This window comes from Delphinapterus leucas, chromosome 2, assembly GCF_059928025.1.
Source record: "Delphinapterus leucas isolate spDelLeu-1000000601 "Yukka" chromosome 2, BTC_Dleu_Yukka2, whole genome shotgun sequence".
Lineage (NCBI taxonomy): Eukaryota > Metazoa > Chordata > Mammalia > Artiodactyla > Monodontidae > Delphinapterus > Delphinapterus leucas.
The window spans coordinates 53,738,852-53,756,079 of NC_143130.1; the positions used below are offsets into that span (position 1 = coordinate 53,738,852).

The 17,228-nt window shown below is 36.6% G+C and overlaps 1 protein-coding gene across 13 annotated transcripts in view; it reads left to right on the forward strand.

Moving 5' to 3' along the window:
• MEF2A (myocyte enhancer factor 2A) overlaps positions 1 to 17,228 on the forward strand; it is a 174,135-nt gene that overhangs the window by 131,665 nt on the left and 25,242 nt on the right. For 10 of the 13 annotated variants that reach the window (XM_089906888.1, XM_089906889.1, XM_022598908.3 and 7 more), the window contains 2 exons: positions 153 to 212; positions 12,726 to 12,913. In XM_089906888.1, the coding sequence (XP_089763014.1) occupies positions 153 to 212; positions 12,726 to 12,913 (248 nt within the window). The remainder of the gene's footprint in view (positions 1 to 152; positions 213 to 12,725; positions 12,914 to 17,228) is intronic. The other 3 variants (XM_030764025.2, XM_030764026.2, XM_030764027.2) reach the window with 1 other exon arrangement.

Below are 17,228 nucleotides of genomic sequence, written 5' to 3' on the forward strand. Positions count from 1 at the left end.
CATATTACACGTTAACGCCAAATTCAAACTGGGCTAGTTTTTATTTTTGTGTTTTTTAGGAATGGAGTGAGAGTTACCTCTGTTCAATTCCTTGTTACTCAGATAAGGAGAGCCAATTCACATTCCCTCTCTCCTCTCTCTAATGTTGTTAGGTGGGATGTTGAGCACTTCAGACCTCACAGTGCCAAATGGAGCTGGAAGCAGCCCAGTGGGTGAGTGAATTCCTACTGTTTTACTTTGTAGGCATCTGTCCTATCTGAGATAAAAGGAATATTTTACCTCAAACAAGGCCTTCTACCAAATGAAGAGGAAAATATGGGGATATATGACTAGAGTAGACATGTCCCTTTGCGCTTTGTTTAATTAGTGCTTTCACTAATACTTAACATTTTTTCATATCCCTGTGTTATTTCTCATACCTTGGCCTTACGTTCAGTTACTCATTCATTCAAATATTTATTGAGTGCCTCCTTCATAGCAGACATTGTTCTTTTCTAAAGACTAAATTGCCTTAATACAATTTTTACATCAAGACAGTTTCTTATGGAGAAGCTTTCTGTGTCATCTGCCCTTACCAGAGTTAGACTGTTAGCAGACTGCTGTATCTTACAATTGTGTGAAATGTTTTCAGAGAAATTGCAATAGGAAGAAATGGTGGGCCTACTTCTAGAGACACAAAGAGAATTGAGAAGTTTGTCTCTGAAGGATCTGTTTTGGTAGTCACATGTAGAACATTCACATTTTGTTGTGGTTGCTGCCAGATTGGCTCTTTTGCTTTGGGACCCCTGCCAAGATGACTAGCAGTTTAAACATGTCATAAATGTGTCTGTCTGCCTAGCCCTGAAGTGCTGGTAAAGATAGATTGTGATCTTAACATTACAAAAACATGGCATGTATGTCAAACAGTCACAAGAATAACTGTATCCCTTTGGATTATCATCACATTTAGTCGTCTTGGTCTCTTCATCTGTGATAATCACAGTTATCATCATTTTTATGTGAAAACAAGGGCAGTAATTCCCTCCCTGCTTCTAGATATTGTGTGTTCAAAGAGACATCTGAAAACAGATCACTTATAGGAAAAATTCCCTATTACATATATTCAACCCATTTATTCCAAAAATGTGAGGAACTTCTGCCTTAAGAAAATTTTGGAGATGATTGAATAATTTAAAATGATGAGAAAGAAATAAATGGACATTATTGAGTGAGACAAGTTACAAAACATGTAGTGACCTAAAGTAGGAATAAATACCTAATTGTATCTGCCATTGTATTAATTGCTGTTTTAATGGAATTAAACAGATAAGACCTGTTGTGGGATCTTTTATTAACAGATAATTAAATGTGGAAAAATTCATTAAGGTCTTACCAATTATACATTAGGACTGCTATCCTTGTATGTGTATTTCCTAATATTTATAGTTTATTTCTTTTCAGCTCTATTTTAGTTGCTTACGTGCCCGTATACTCTTTTTATATTGCATTTTCCCATATGCTTTTTTTTAAATATTTTTTTTTTGGCTGCATTGGGTCTTTGTTGCTGCATGTGGGCTTTCTCTAGTTGCAGCGAGTGGGGGCCACTCTTCATTGTGGTGCGCAGGCTTCTTATTGCGGTGGCTTCTCTTGTTGCGGAGCATGGGCTCTAGGGGTGTGGGCTTCACTAGTTGCAGCACACGGGCTCGGTAGTTGCAGCACGCGGGCCCTAGAGTGCATGGGCTTCAGTAGTTGTGGCGTGTTGGCTCAGTTGTTGTGGTGTGTGGCTCTAGGGCACGTGGGCTTCAGTAGTTGTGGCTTGTGGGCTCTAGAGCGCAGGTTCAGTAGTTGTGGTGCACGGGCTTAGTTGCTCCGCAGCCTGTGGGATCTTCCCGGACCAAGGATCGAACCTGTGTCCCCTGCGCTGGCAGGCAGATTCTTAACCACTGCGCCACCAGGAAAGTCCCTTCCCACATGCTTTTATTCTTCCAGCACTATGCATCTTGCTCTCCCTTCTACTTTGCAACCTGGTTATGGCTGGAATCAATAATTTCTGTTTTATTTAATGTTAATTTTGACTAGCTCTTGGTGTTATTTCCAAAATTATTTTTATTTAATGGGGTTTAACTATTTGAAGATTTCTAATGTGTTTTCCCTTTGCCTTTATTTTTTTTTTCTCATACCTCTGGCTTGATAAACATGGCTCTTCCTCCTATCAAACAAGTGTTTCAGTTCTCTTTTTGTTCTTTTTTGGGTTTTGTACTCTCCACACTTCCCTAAAGCTTTTATACTATTCTTTCTTATCTGCCGTGCAACTATAAATCTAGACTTTGTCTTTGCTCAATTTTCTGTGTTCCCTTTGGTAATTTCAGACTCAGACTTTGTCATCCTAATTTGACCTTCTACGTATAATCTAATCCTGTTGCTTTTATTTCTTTTTTTAAATTCATCTTTCTTCTTTTGTAAGCTTCCTTCCCCCCTTTCTAGGCCATCAGGTTTGGAGGGTCACATTAGTCACACTCCTCAGATCATGGCACATATTCAGTGGTTTGCACAAAGCATCTCTCAGAATGTTATTCACTTTTCCCTTTATACCTCTATTCCACTCCCATTCTCTTCCTCTCCCCACACCCTCCATTCCCCAGTCATAGGCAACTATTTTAATATGTTTAGTGCTAATAGTGTTAATAATCACATTAATGATCATGATTAGTGAACATGAATTTTTATAAAAATTTAAGATTCAAGTAAGTATTAAAATATTTAAGTGCTTAGTGAGTTACTTAAAAGTCTATTTCTATTACTACATCCACACAGAGATAAATCTATTTTTTTTAACATCTTTATTGGAGTATAATTGCTTTACAATGGTGTGTTAGTTTCTGCTTTATAACAAAGTGAATCAGTTACGCATATACATATGTTCCTATATCTCTTCCCTCTTGCGTCTCCCTCCCTATCCCACCCCTCTAGGTGGTCACAAACACCTAGCTGATCTCCCTGTGCTATGCGGCTGCTTTCCACTAGCTATCTATTTTACGTTTGGTAGTGTATATATGTCCATGCCACTCTCTCACTTTGTCCCAGCTTACCCTTCCCCCTCCCCATATCCTCAAGTCCATTCTCTAGTAGGTCTGTGCCTTTATTCCCGTCTTACCCCTAGGTTCTTCATGACCTTTTTTTTTTTTCTCTTAGATTCCATATATATGTGTTAGCATATGGTATTTGTTTTTCTCTTTCTGACTTACTTCACTCTGTATGACAGACTCTAGGTCCATCCACCTCACTACAAATAACTCAATTTCGTTTCTTTTTATGGCTGAGTAATATTCCATTGTATATATGTGCCACATCTTCTTTATCCATTCATCTGTTGATGGACACTTAGGTTGCTTCCATGTCCTGGCTATTGTAAATAGAGCTGCAATGAACATTTTGGTACATGACTCCTTGAATTACGGTTTTCTCAGGGTATATGCCCAGTAGTGGGATTGCTGGGTCGTATGGTAGTTCTATGATAAATCTATTTCTTATAACAATCTTATAGCAGTATAACCTCAGACTTATATCAAGATTGAATGTCTTGATTCTTCACTGATTCATACTCTTATATACCTATTTAACCTGTGCTAGATGTAATTCTGCTTATTTGGATTATATCCTAGGTGACATTTTTGTTATAACTGCTTTTTAACATGTGCCACCTCAGAATTCAGATTCAACTAACTAGACATCGTGTATCACTTAATTCAGGTACCAAATGGAAGTAATTATTTTTGTGCAGTACTTATAGCATACATGGGTTTAAAGTGTTTCTTGCTGTAAATTTCCCTCCCCGCCCCAAAATAAATGGCCTGTCATAGGTATTTTAGAAGTGTTTTTTTGGTTTTTTTTAAAATTAATTAATTTATTTTTATTTTTGGCTGCGTTGGGGCTTCATTGCTGCGCGTGGGCTTTCTCTAGTTGCGGCGAGCGGGGGCCACTCTTCGATGCGGTGCGCGGGCCTCTCATGGCAGTGGCCTCTCCTGTTGCAGAGCACAGGCTCCAGGCGTGCCGGCCTCAGTAGTTGTGGCACACGCCCTAGTTGCTCCGTGGCATATGGGATCCTCCCGGACCAGTGTTATTTTTTTGTGAAGAAGAGTCAAATAATGTATTTTAGCCCATTTTCAACAATGGTGCCATTTTGGTTTAGTAGTTTGGAAAAATAGTTTAAACTCAATTTTATGCCTAAAGTCTTTATGAATGAAAAGATTAAACATTTTTAAATTCCCAGAGAAATTTAGAAGAAAATATATTAAGAACTGTGGATATGATTTCTTATCTACATTTTTCAAAGTATGTTTCCTGGGACCATATGAAAAGGACTTACCTATGTGTTTGGCAAACCTTGTGCTAAATAAAACTAAACCAGTTTCTTTACTGTAGGACTTACCAGAGCCTTTAAAATGCTAACCTGTTTTGTGAATCTTTAAACATGGTTACTCAAAGCGATTTCACAGTAGAACCCTTCCTTTTTATTTTCCTCATGAAAAAGCATCTTTCAGAATTAGTGTCATATAAAACATATTTTGGGAAAGACAGGTCATTTGGGCAGACTTGGTCATTTGGACCAACTCTTTTGCTGAGGACAACTAGAAATGCTAGGCAGAGTAGTTTTTTAAATCTGCTTGAAAGCATTTCAGAGCTAATAAGGTAATGAGGAATTATTGGCTCAAGATCCAGGGAATGACAAAGACAGAGACTCAAAGAGGTGAGCCCAGGGCCCACAAAGAATTGGGAGGGCCTAGTATATTCTTCTTACTTTGGATTGAGTCCCTAAAAGGCTGGACCCTAGAAGTAGCATGAATCAGAGGTTATCAGTCCCTCATAGTAGATACATCTCCTATTTGCATCATCCCACTTCTTGAAGTTAGATTATGGTGATATATTGTTAGGGTCCCCAGGATGCCTGGGAAGGCAGATACTCTTTAGAAAAATAATATAAGGGTAAAACACCATCCCAGGCCTTATTATTTGTACTTGACATACAAGCAGATTACTAACTAGGCACAGTCAGGAGCAGTACAACATAAATGAAAGCCTGCAGAAAAAAATGGACAGTAGAACCTGCCTCGTGGGAACTCCAGAACTTGGAGTTATTAGGCACAGACTTTGACTTTAACATAACAATATTTACTGTATCAGGAAGATAAAAAATAGATTAAGAATTTTGGCGGAGAACTGGAAACTTTAAAAATGGACATTTTAGAACTAAAAAAAGTAAGAGTATTAAGAACTGACTGGATGGGTTTAATAACAAATTAGACAAAGCAAAAGTGAGAATTGGTGAACTAAAAGACAGGAACAATATTCAGAATTTTTGAGACATAAAAGGATGGATAATTCAAAAGAAGAGTAAGACCTAGAGGATACAGTGAGAAGGTCTAACATACTTAAAATTGGAGTCCCAGAGACAAAAAGAGAGAAAATTGGCCAGAAGTGGTATTTGAAGAGATAATCACAGAATTTTCCAAACCTAACAAAACACATCAAGCCATAGATTCAAGAAGCCCTTTAGAACCCATGTGGGATACAGTTAAAGCTGTGCTTTAAGAGAAATTTAAGTCTTTATGTGTATGAGAACACAGACATTTCACAAAAGAAGCTATCCAGGTGTCTAATAAATGTGTGAAAAGATGCTTGATTCAGTAATCAAGGAAATGCAAAATTAAAACCACAGACAGCATTAGATACCCACCAGAACGGCTAAAGCAAAATAGATAATACCAGGTGTTAATAAGGGTATGGAAAAGCCCAAACTCTCATACACTGATGATGGCAGTACAAATTGGTGCAATCATTTTGACATTATCTACTAAAGTTATAAATATGTGTATTCCATGACCCAGCATTTTCTCTCATAGTTATATACTAGAGAAATGCATATATGCACCATGAGCACCAAGAGATATGTAAAAGAATGTGCATGGCATTATTTGTTACAGCCAGCATCTAGAAATAATTCAGATTTCTGTCAGTAGTAGAGTGGATGAATATGTGATAGTACCTTTACATGAAGTAATACTGTACTGCAATGAAAATGAAGGAACTATGGCAGTAATCAACAACATGGATGAATTTCACCAAACTAATACAAATGAAAGAAGATAGATGCAAATACTAAATGATTCTATCTACATAAAATTTGAAAAGCAGATGAGCAAAGCTATAGTTTTAAGGATGTCTGTGTAGGTAGATGGTAAAACTATAAAAAACACGAAGTTACTGTAAAAGTCATGATATATGCCACTTTGTAGGTGGAACAATAGGAGTGTTTTGGGGGCCCAATTATAGAAACTAGCAATATTCTTTGGGGTTCTGTGGTTACATGGTTCATATGATAAATCCTTAATCTTTTAAGTTTTTGTTTTGTACATCTTTCTGTATATGTATTAAAAGTTTTTAAAATAAATATAATACTTTGATATAAAATAATTATAATCACAAATGTGGAGGCACTTTTAAAACTATGAGAATGTAATGTACATTGTAGTTATACTCTTAATTCTGAAATCTAGAGAGAAGAAAGTTCACACACACATACATTCACACTCACAAAGATTTGGCAGCGTTTTGAATCTTTGAACATTATTGTCTGCATTGGCAGCTAGATAATGCAGCTTCATCTTGAGATCATGAAGCGAGTCAGTATAAAAGGACAGGCCAACAAGCTGAGGATGGCAAAGTGGAAAGCTGGAAAGACTGGGTCCTCTGTGTTGAGCTGTTGAAGGCACTGAGCCTGCAACCACTTTTCCCCAAGTCTTATGTGAGATAATAGATTTTTCTCATTCTTAAGAGAAAAAGTGAAATAAAATACAGGCCACATCTAGGGGAATATTTGATAAATGAATAGGCATTTAATGTACTTAAATGTACAATTCAAAAAAGAAACCCAACTAGTATTTTAAAAATTGAAAAGCATGTTCATCGTTGATAGTAATCATGAGATTCAAATAAAAATGCAAAAAAAACACAACAACCCCACCTAGTAATTGCCAACTATTACCACTTTTATCGTGACATGGAAAGCTGAAGAAGGTGGGTGAAACTGATGATCTGGTTATGTGTTTGTGGCATTGGAAATTAGTAACAGTCGTTCTGGAAAGTTTTTGACAAGATGTTTCAGTAGTCATAAAAACGTGTTTTCCTCTAAGCCTAGTAATCCCATTTCTAGGAATCTCTCCTAAAGAAATCAATCAGACTATGCAAAGGTTCATTGCAACTTTATTTATAGTAGGGAATAATAGGAAAATATCAACATATTCAACAGTAAAAAAATTAAGTAAATTAAAAATTTCAACTGAATTCCAATTTTTAGTTGTGATTTAAAACTATGCAAAAAATATACACATGGAAGATAAAAGAAGAAATCCAAAATCATTGTAATAGTTTTGTTAGAATAGTGGAAGTATGTGTTTTCCCTCCTGTTTTCTAGTTTCTGAACTTTCTGTGATGCTATATTGATATGGTACATCTATAGTCATAAAATTATTATAGTAAATTGAGCATTCTTTTGTTTTTTTCCTTGTAAAGTGATTTTTTATATTTTATCTATGTTATCATCCAAATAAAACCTGCTAGTTTTGTATGTATTGTAGATTGTATATATCTTTCATGGAGGCAATCTGCTTATTGCTTATGGTTTACTAGGTAAATTTCTCTACTGAGAATTTACATTTAATACTCAGATAATACTGTAATTCAGATGACTTTGGGAACTCTTTTTAACTTTGGGCCTCTTTTCAAAGATCAAGCATAATGTAAAATTGCCCAAATCCAGCAGTTTCACTTTTTTAAAAACATGTTGAGAAAGAGAAAAAAATACACTGGACTAGAAAGAGCTCAGCAAGCTCTTGGAGTTGATATGGGTTGAGTGAAGGTAATAAGGATTTGCATTATAGCAGAGGCAGTGGCAGTTAAAAAGAAGAGATGGGTAAGGAGAAAGGTATTATAAAGAAAGAATAGCAAAGCTTGATAGCTCTGTGAAAGTGGGGATGGAAGTAATGGAGGATGACAGTAGTACAGGTGTTTAAAACAGGTTGAGTTTGAAATGACAGCAGCATATCTAGGGAACAGTGCCCACCAGATAGTTGCATGTGGATTGGAAATTAGGAGACACAAAGCAGAACTACAGATTTAAGAGTCATATTGAGGCAGTGGTTGAAGCCATGGGGATACATGAAGTCTCTGAAAGAGAAGGAGACATGTAGCCTCTTTGGGGCTGTGTACATAGGAAAGATTGAGAGGGAATACAGAAGAACCAGAATCTCATGATTGTTTTAGATCATAAGTTTCTAATGGACAGAATCCATGTTGTTCATCATATAGGAATTTCCACTGAGTCAAGTAAATATGTCATCAGTGATTTTAAAACCCATGGTCGGCAAAAATTTTAGAAAACTCATCCACTTCTTTGTACAAATGACATAATTTTATAGACTTTTAAAGTATATTATTTATTTACCTATTTATTGAATAATCAGCTGAAAGTTTGCCAGATTTTATGAAAAATTTGTCAAATATAAAATTAATTCTTGAACCTTGCTTTGGATGAATTTTTCAGAATCTTTTGAGATTTTCAAAATCCTTTGCATGTCAGTTCAACTTCTCAAATAGATTCATAGTAATAGCCCTAAAAGAGTAGTATTAAGAACATGGGAGGGCTTCCCTGGTGGCGCAGTGGTTGAGAGTCTGCCTGCCGATGCAGGGGACGCAGGTTCGTGCCCCGGTCCGGGAGGATCCCGCATGCCACAGAGCGGCTGGGCCCGTGGGCCGTGGCCACTGGGCCTGCGCGTCCGGAGCCTGTGCTCCGCTACGGGAGAGGCTGCAGCAGTGAGAGGCCCGTGTACCGCAAGAACATGGGAGTGCTTTCCAGCCACTTCAGTGCAGTATTTCAGATGATACAATATTCTGAAATAGAAGCCAGATTGATATAATTGAATGACTTGCCTTAGAGCTGTAGGACCATAATTAAGATCAGCTTTGTCAAGTTTCTGGAAGCATTAGTATGCAGTTTGCTTGAAAGCATTTTTGTCACATTTGTGTCAGGGCATAAGTTATCATAAAGCTTGAAAACACATTTTAACAAAAGTCACATTAAATTGGGTTTATTCATTTAGAATCAGTACTTTATTCCTAAATTTGTAGGCTGTGACAAGATGAGTTATATCCTTAAAGTATATATCTCAAAAGTCTATCCCAACAATACTTCATTTTTGTCATAAAAAATGAACAGGAGGTAAGAAGGCACACATTAGGAAGTATATCACTACACTCCACAAAATAACAAATGGTGCATATAAGATTATTGTGTTTCAATCTGGCAATTTACCAAACTCTTACATCATCCTGTAATCGTCTGCTGCAGACTCTGACTTTATACTCAGAAATACCGTGCTTTTAGGTCCCCTTTCACTCTTGTAATTTGATTCTCATGGGTTACTATGGTACCACGTCTAGCTGAAAAGCATCATAGATTCCACATGGGAAAAGCACATTAGTGCTTCTTAATAATGCGTTTTTCTAAATTACACCTTTGCATCATCTTATAATGTATTTGAGAGGAAATACTGCTTTATCCTTCAGATTTGAGTGCAAATCAAGTAAATAAGAATCTTCTATATATTATCAGAGAAATTAAGAACACACATTCATGCCATTATTTAAGAGAAGCATTTTTAATTTGTACTTACTTTCTACTGGTTTCTGTTAAACCTTCAGGTTTTTGTATAAAATTATTTGATGAGCATTTTATATCCAGATGACTTGCTTAGCAGTTAACCTCTGCCCAATTCATGGATGAGCTCTGCTCCACAGGGGATGGCCTAGTGCAGAGCTTGTTTTTTTAACAGCACTGCTTTCTGAAGCTTAACAGAGTGCAGGAAATTGCTTTCTGAGGTGTGGAAAGGAGATTCAGCCCAGATTTAATACATACCCCTTCAAGATAATGGAAGCAGAATGCAGGAAATAACCTCATAAGGTTAACTGAAGTATCAGTCCCCACAACAAAATTAAATCACATAATGAATTAAAAATGGTAGGTCACTTGGTAAAAGTTTTGGAGAAAGCAAGAGGAATTGGGTGAGAGTAAGTTGGAGGGGGAAAGAAGCACTGATCGTCTGGAATCCCAACATTTTGAATGACAAGTGCTGAAGAGATACAGGCCAGTTCCTAAATGCTGCACCTCACTTCTCTGTTTTCTTTGTCCCTTGAAAATGTTCTGGTTAGGATCCAACAAAGTTGATTATATCACATTAGCAAAACATTAATTTTTAGTTTCTCCTATAAATAATTCACCTAAATAACATATCTTTTCAAACTCTTATATAAGCAAATATACTGAAGCATTCATTTCCTTCAGCAGAATTTCAAGAACTTAATCTCTTTCTAGTTATATTTTTTAATTTTAGAATTTACATATCTATTCATCAATTGACCCTATTCGTTATATATTCTGTTCCTGAGAATGTTTTATAAACTGCCAAACACTATGTGGATTTTAGTGGGTTTAATTATTTCTCTTCCATTCAAGAAACTTTCATAGAATTAAAATGATCTGATAACCCAATATAAAAGCTCTTAAACTGAAAAATATGTGCAGTACATAATTGGTTTTTGTCATTAACTCATTGCAGTACTCATTGTACTACATTTCACTTCTTAGAATAGTCTTCTCAGGGTGAGATTTTAGGGAGGTTTTAGGCCGGTGTTAAGCACACAGCAGATACTTAGTTTTGGTTAGTCCCTGCATGTATTTAACACAGACATGTGTTATATATATGTGATATATATATTTATCACATATATATATATATCACATATATACATGTGATATATTTGTAATATCTGGTGTCTGTTTATTTTTGGAGGATTCTTTTTTTTTTAATTTATTTATTTTTGGCTGCATTGGGTCTTCGTTGCTGCACGTGGGCTCTCTCTAGTTGCGGTGAGCGGGGGCTACTCTTCGTTGCAGTGCATGGGCTTCTTGCAGTGGCTTCTCTTGTTGCAGAGCACGGGCTCTAGGCACACGGGCTTCAGTAGTTGTGGTGCATGGGCTTAGTTGCTCCGCAGCATGTGGGATCTTCCTGGACCAGGGCTCGAACCCATATCCCCTGCATTGGCAGGCAGATTCCTAACTGCTTCGCCACCAGGGAAGTCCTTTTTGGAGGATTCTAAAGTTGTCTTTTTTGCTTTATACTGGAAGGAAAAGAACAGAATAAATACAACTGCCCTTTCCTTGTGACAGTCGCTGAAGCCATGGACTCTGTGCTTATCTGCCCCACCATTCCTTAGTCACACTTTGTTCATTCATGCTTTAGTGTATTTTTCTCACATTTATTCATAATGCCTGCCTTCTGTCATCTTTTGCCCTTTCAGACTGCTTAAATAGTTGATCCCACAAAGCCTTCCCTAATTAAAAGCCCACATGCCTGTATCAGTGCTTTGCTTTCTATTTCCTTGTAAATTTTGTGTGGTTACATTTCATTGTGTTGCCCATATCTTAAGTATAATTTTGACATCTTCATGTCTCTGTGGTGTATGCCTGTTATTGCTAATTAGGTGAAAAGCTGCTTGAAGACCATGTAGGGTTTTTTTTTTAATCCCTTCCTATAACCTCCTCACTGCATAGTGCTCTACACCTAATAGACATTTAAAAGTTTATTTCTAAATTGTAAGGATAGTTCTGTGTTGTCTGATTTTAGATGGTTGCTACTATTGATGTGTGAATGCGGAGTCCCACCCAGAGAATTCAAGAGGCCTCTTCAGCCCTCCAGGAACTTCTAGTTCACTATTCTGAATATTTTGTTTTTGGTCAGCTTGTAATAAACACTAGGAGTGGAATTCTTAAGCCAACAAAGTTTTCTTTTATTCGGTGCCCTTAAATTAACATCTATATACTGTAATATCTGTGGCAAGGGGGATTGAAGTGGAGTCAGCCCTACCCAAACCACATGGCTACACATGAGGAGGACTAGAATGACTGCCATATCCATGAAAATAGGGATGATCCCTTACATTAATTTTCTATCTCAACTGGTGCCCAAAAGTACTGTGTATATACAGTAGAACCTATACCACACTGTATCTTTTTCCTTATTTCCTATCTAAGAAAGATAGACAATTCTTTAGGGAAAGTTAAAAAGTAGGAATTAGTTGATTGAAGTCAGATAAATAACAAATACTTAAAGAAGACCTTAATGGTAGTTAAAGAACAGAACAGGTACGGGTAGAGCTATAAGGAAGAAGTACTTGGTGAAAATAAGGCATTAGAGCTGAGTGCTAAATAAGCTTCAGTTAAGGAGATGCCCTGATACCTAGTTCTGTGCCCAGAACTTAGTAGGAGTGTCTTTGTTGTTGTGAGAATGAATGAATAGGCTGGTCTCAGGCATCTTCTTATATATCCCCATTATCTTGGTCCCCAATAGGAGATGCCCCATTAGAAACATATTTTGTGTTTTAAGTTTCTGTCAGCAGGTCCAAGCAGTAAGACTGGAAACAAGTGGCATTAGTCTTAAACTTCATATGTATTTCAGACTTGCTTCACTCTCTTTGCTTATTTTTAAAATATTCAAAGATGACATGGTTAGATATTCATGAGTTTTATTATAAAATTCACTTGAAACTGGGACTGGGGAAAACTTGCATCATATTTGTACCACAGTATTTTAATGACTCGTTTCATGTTAATGAATGGTATTTCTTTTTTCCAGGGAATGGATTTGTAAACTCAAGAGCTTCTCCAAATTTGATTGGAACTACTGGTGCAAATAGTTTAGGCAAAGTTATGCCTACAAAGTCTCCCCCTCCTCCAGGTGGTGGCAGTCTTGGAATGAACAGTCGAAAACCAGATCTTCGAGTTGTCATCCCCCCTTCAAGCAAGGGCATGATGCCTCCACTGGTACGTTAAACCTTTCTTCAATTTCATTCTTTAAAACATGTATTTTATACATAGTGTATATTCTCCTTTGCAATTTACTGTACTTCCATAGACTCTAGACCTTTTCCTAATGAGTATTTCTATTTGAAATTAGCATTTGAAGAGACAAGTCTATTTTAAATACACAGGAATCAGATTATGAAAAAACAGGAAATAAATCTACCTAATGGTTATTTAAAATTAAAGCTAAATATGGAGAAGTTATTATGTTAATTTTAATTTACCAAACTGGAATCTTTGCATAGAGATCTCATCCTCAATTTGATAAATTAAACCTGACTTAAGTACTTCTTCTCTGTGCTCTGCATACTTTGAGTAATTTTTTCACATACTTTTCTGTAAGAGAAATACTAAATTATTTGTTAGAAAATTCTACATACCAAAGAGAACTATTGTAGAATAGGAAAGAATGCATAAAAACTTGGATGAGTTGTTCTCATAATTTTTGTTTATTCCTTCTCAAATAACCTTCCCATTTAACTCTTATAAGAATACAGGTCTGCCCACCCCAGCCCTTAACAATGTTCCAGCCTCATTTGCTTTTGAATCCTGTGTTTATAAGAAGAGGACAATATGTCTACCCCCCTTAGCTTTCTATAGAAAAAAGTTAGAATATATATGCAAGTTTTAAAACCATTCTGATTTTAGCAACTGTTTGACTACTAACAATCAATGTGATGTGTCAGGTGGTCTTTCTACTATGCAGCTGCTAAACTGGCCATTTGATTGTTTGCTAAGTGAAAGTAATGCTATCAGGCTTTAGATAATAATTCTACATTGTATAATGATTTATAGATTCCCAAACATCTTTATATGCATTGTATCATTTGATTCTCAAACAGTGATCTTGGCAGGTAAGATAAGGAAACCGAGGGAAGGTTAGTACTGTTCCAGGGTTGCACAAAAGAGAGCCAGAACCAAAACCCTTTAAGTCAAAAAACAAAGTGCTTTTTCATTCGGAGATACAGAAAATTGGAAACTTGTTCCCAGCCTTACACTGAAAAAATGTTGGACAAACAATTTCGTAGTTTTCCTTGAACACATTGTAGTGCTGAGATTTCAGGGCAAACAACTGGCCTAGACTCTAGGGAGAGACAGATACTGCAGGGAGAGGACATTGGAGCACTGACTTTATCTGGGCAAGACACAGATAATAAGAGTTAAGCTAGGGTGATTGGTGAATTGCTGGAGGCCAAGTGTTCACTGGCAGGACTCTGTAAAACCCCTGGGACTGCTATGTAGGGAGTCTTAAGCCCTCTTGCAGGCTTTTTCTCCATGAACCCCACTGGGTGCTCACAGAAAAAATTGGGAATATCCTGAAAAAGTCTCCTCTGTGGTGTACAACGGGAAGAGAGGGGAAGAGCAGCCACTGCACTAGGGGCAAAAAGTTTTGCCTGGATCCTTCTCCCCTTTCACTCCTATGGAACAGAAGTCTTAATCTGTGAGGAGATGAATGACATAAATGGTCATCCTTAGGCATTGGTGAATTCCCATTGTATCTGGGGAAATGGAAAAGGGAAACTCTCTCAGCCCATGGTGGAGGAGCAGGAACAATGTCATGAACATGGCAGAATTTCTGAGAAGGCTGCAGCCTGAGGCACAGCACAAAGGGGAAGGCTTAAAACTGAGAATGAGCAGTCTTTGGGGAAAAAACAAATAAACAAAAAACCTCTAGCCAACCAATCTTCCATTCCCACCAGAGGGATTTGAGGCCTGTGGTGGATACACTGAGGGTAACCATAGCAACAGTGAAGCTCAAACCCAGCCCAGTTCTTAATTAAATTAACTCAAACTCTGTACTAAAAGGCCTAGCAGGAGGAAAGACCTGTTACAGGTCTTCAGGTCAGTAGGAATTACCCAAACTGAAATATAAAGAGAAGAATCAAAACAAAAAAAAAACAGAACAAAGCCTCTAATATTTGTGGGGCTTTTTCAGATGATTTAACATGTTTATAATTAGAATTCCAAAAAGAGAAGAGAGAGAGAACAGAGCAGAAGAAATGTGTTTGAAGAAATAATAACCAACACCAAACACACACACACTCAGACTACTAAAACAGAAGACAAAGAGGAAAATCTTAAAGGCAACCAGGGAAAAGAGACACATAAATATACAGAGGAATGAAGATAAGAATTTATACCGTACTTCTTTTCAGAAACTATGCAAGCTACAAAACAGTGGAGTAATCTAAAGTGCTGAAATTAAAACAAAAACCAAAAAACTTTCAACCTAGAATTCTGTACCCAGCAAAAATACCTTTCAAGAAATGAAAGAGAAATAAAAACATTCTCAAAAAAAAATTGTGGGAATTTATTGCCAGCAGACGTACTCTACAAGAAATGTTAAAGGATTTCCTTTGGAAGAAGGAATATGCTACCAGCAAACTCTTGGGTCTATACAGAGAAATAAAGAACAATGGAAATGGAATAAATGAAGATAAAATAAAATTCATTTTGTCCTTCATTTGATAAACTTTAATTTTAGAACAGTTTTAAATTTATACAAAGATTGCAAAGGTGGTACAGAAAGTTCCCATATGCTGCACACCCAATTTTTCCTGTGACTTAACATCTTACATTAGTATGGTACATTTGTTACAACTAATGAATCCATATTGATACGTTATTATTAACTAAAGTCTACACTTTATTAGGATACCCTTAGTTGTTAACCCCATGTCTTTTTCTGTTCTGGAATCCAATCCAGGAATACAACATTGCATTTAGTAGTCATGTCTCTTTAGGCTCTTCTTCGCTGTGATAGTTTTTCTAAGACTTTAATGACCTTGACAGTTCTGAGTATTGGTCAGATATGTTGTAGAATGTTCCTGAATTGTGGTTTTTCTGATGTATTTCTCATGATTAGACTGGTGTTATATGTGTTTGGGGGAGGAAGGCTGTGGAACTAAAGTGCCATTTTCATCACATTATATCAGGGGTACATACTATCAACATGACTGTTGATCACTTTGGTCATCTTGCTGGTGTAGTATTTCACTGGCTACTCTTTTCCCCCTTCCCATACTGTCTTCTGTAGAAGGAAGTTACTGTACAAGGCCCACACCTAAGGAGTAGTGGGGGTTATTCTCCTACCTCCTTGAGGGCAGACTACATACATTATTTGTAGTTCTTCTGCACAGGTGACTTATCTGTTCTCTCTCATTTATTTAATCATTTATTTATAGCAAATATTAATATGGACTCATGGACATTTATTTTATACTTTGGGTTATAATACTAAATTCTGTTAATATATGATTCTATCAATACCAATATTAGTTTATTCTGTTGCTCAAACTGTTCCAGCTTTAGCTGTTGAGGACTGTTCAAATGGTTCCTGTGCCTCTTTTATGTACCCTCATCTTTGTGGGGTTTTTTTGGCAGGGAGGAAAGTGGGGGTTACTATTTTATTTTCTGGTTACTACGGAATGCTCCAGGCTCATCTTGTGTATTTCCTGCCCCAGTCCTGGAATCGGGCATTTCTCTGAGGAACCTTGGTTCCTTTTATTGGAGAATGATAGAAACCAAGATCTGGGTGTTTTTCCTCTTCTTACTTGCCCCAAAAGATAATTGGCTTTCTAAAGCAAAAATAGTGGCAATGACTTTTGTGTTTATAGCATATGTAAAAATAAAATGACGACGGAGGGATTAGAAATATACTGTTGTAGGTCTTTACACATGATGAGGTGTATATTTGAAGGTGAACTCCAATTAACTGAAGATGTATATTGTAAACCCTAGTACAGCTATAGGAAATAAAAAGAGGTATAAATAAGTCAATAGAGGAGATAAAATAGAAACATAAAATATGCTCCAGTAGCCCAAGAAATGGGAGAAAAAGAGAATAATAAAGAACAGATGGAACAAATGAAATATAGCTAGCAAGATTGTAGATTTTAATCCAACTATACAAGTAAATGTGGTCATAAACATCAGTTAAAAGACAAAATGTCAGATTGGTTAAAAAAGGAAGATCATACTGTCTATAAGAATCCACTTTAAATATAAAGACATAGGTAAAAGGATGGAAAAAAATATACCATGCAAACATTAACCAAAAGAAAGCTAGTGTAGTCATATTAATTTCAGGCAATGTAGACTTCACAATAAGGAATATTATCAAGGATAAAGAAGGATATTACATAGTCCATATTCCAAGAAATAAGTATCTTTAATGTGTATGCACCTAACAGCACACCTTCAAAATACATAAAGCAAAAACTGATACAACTAAAAGGTGGAAGAGAAAAATCCACAATTGTAGTTGGAACCTTCA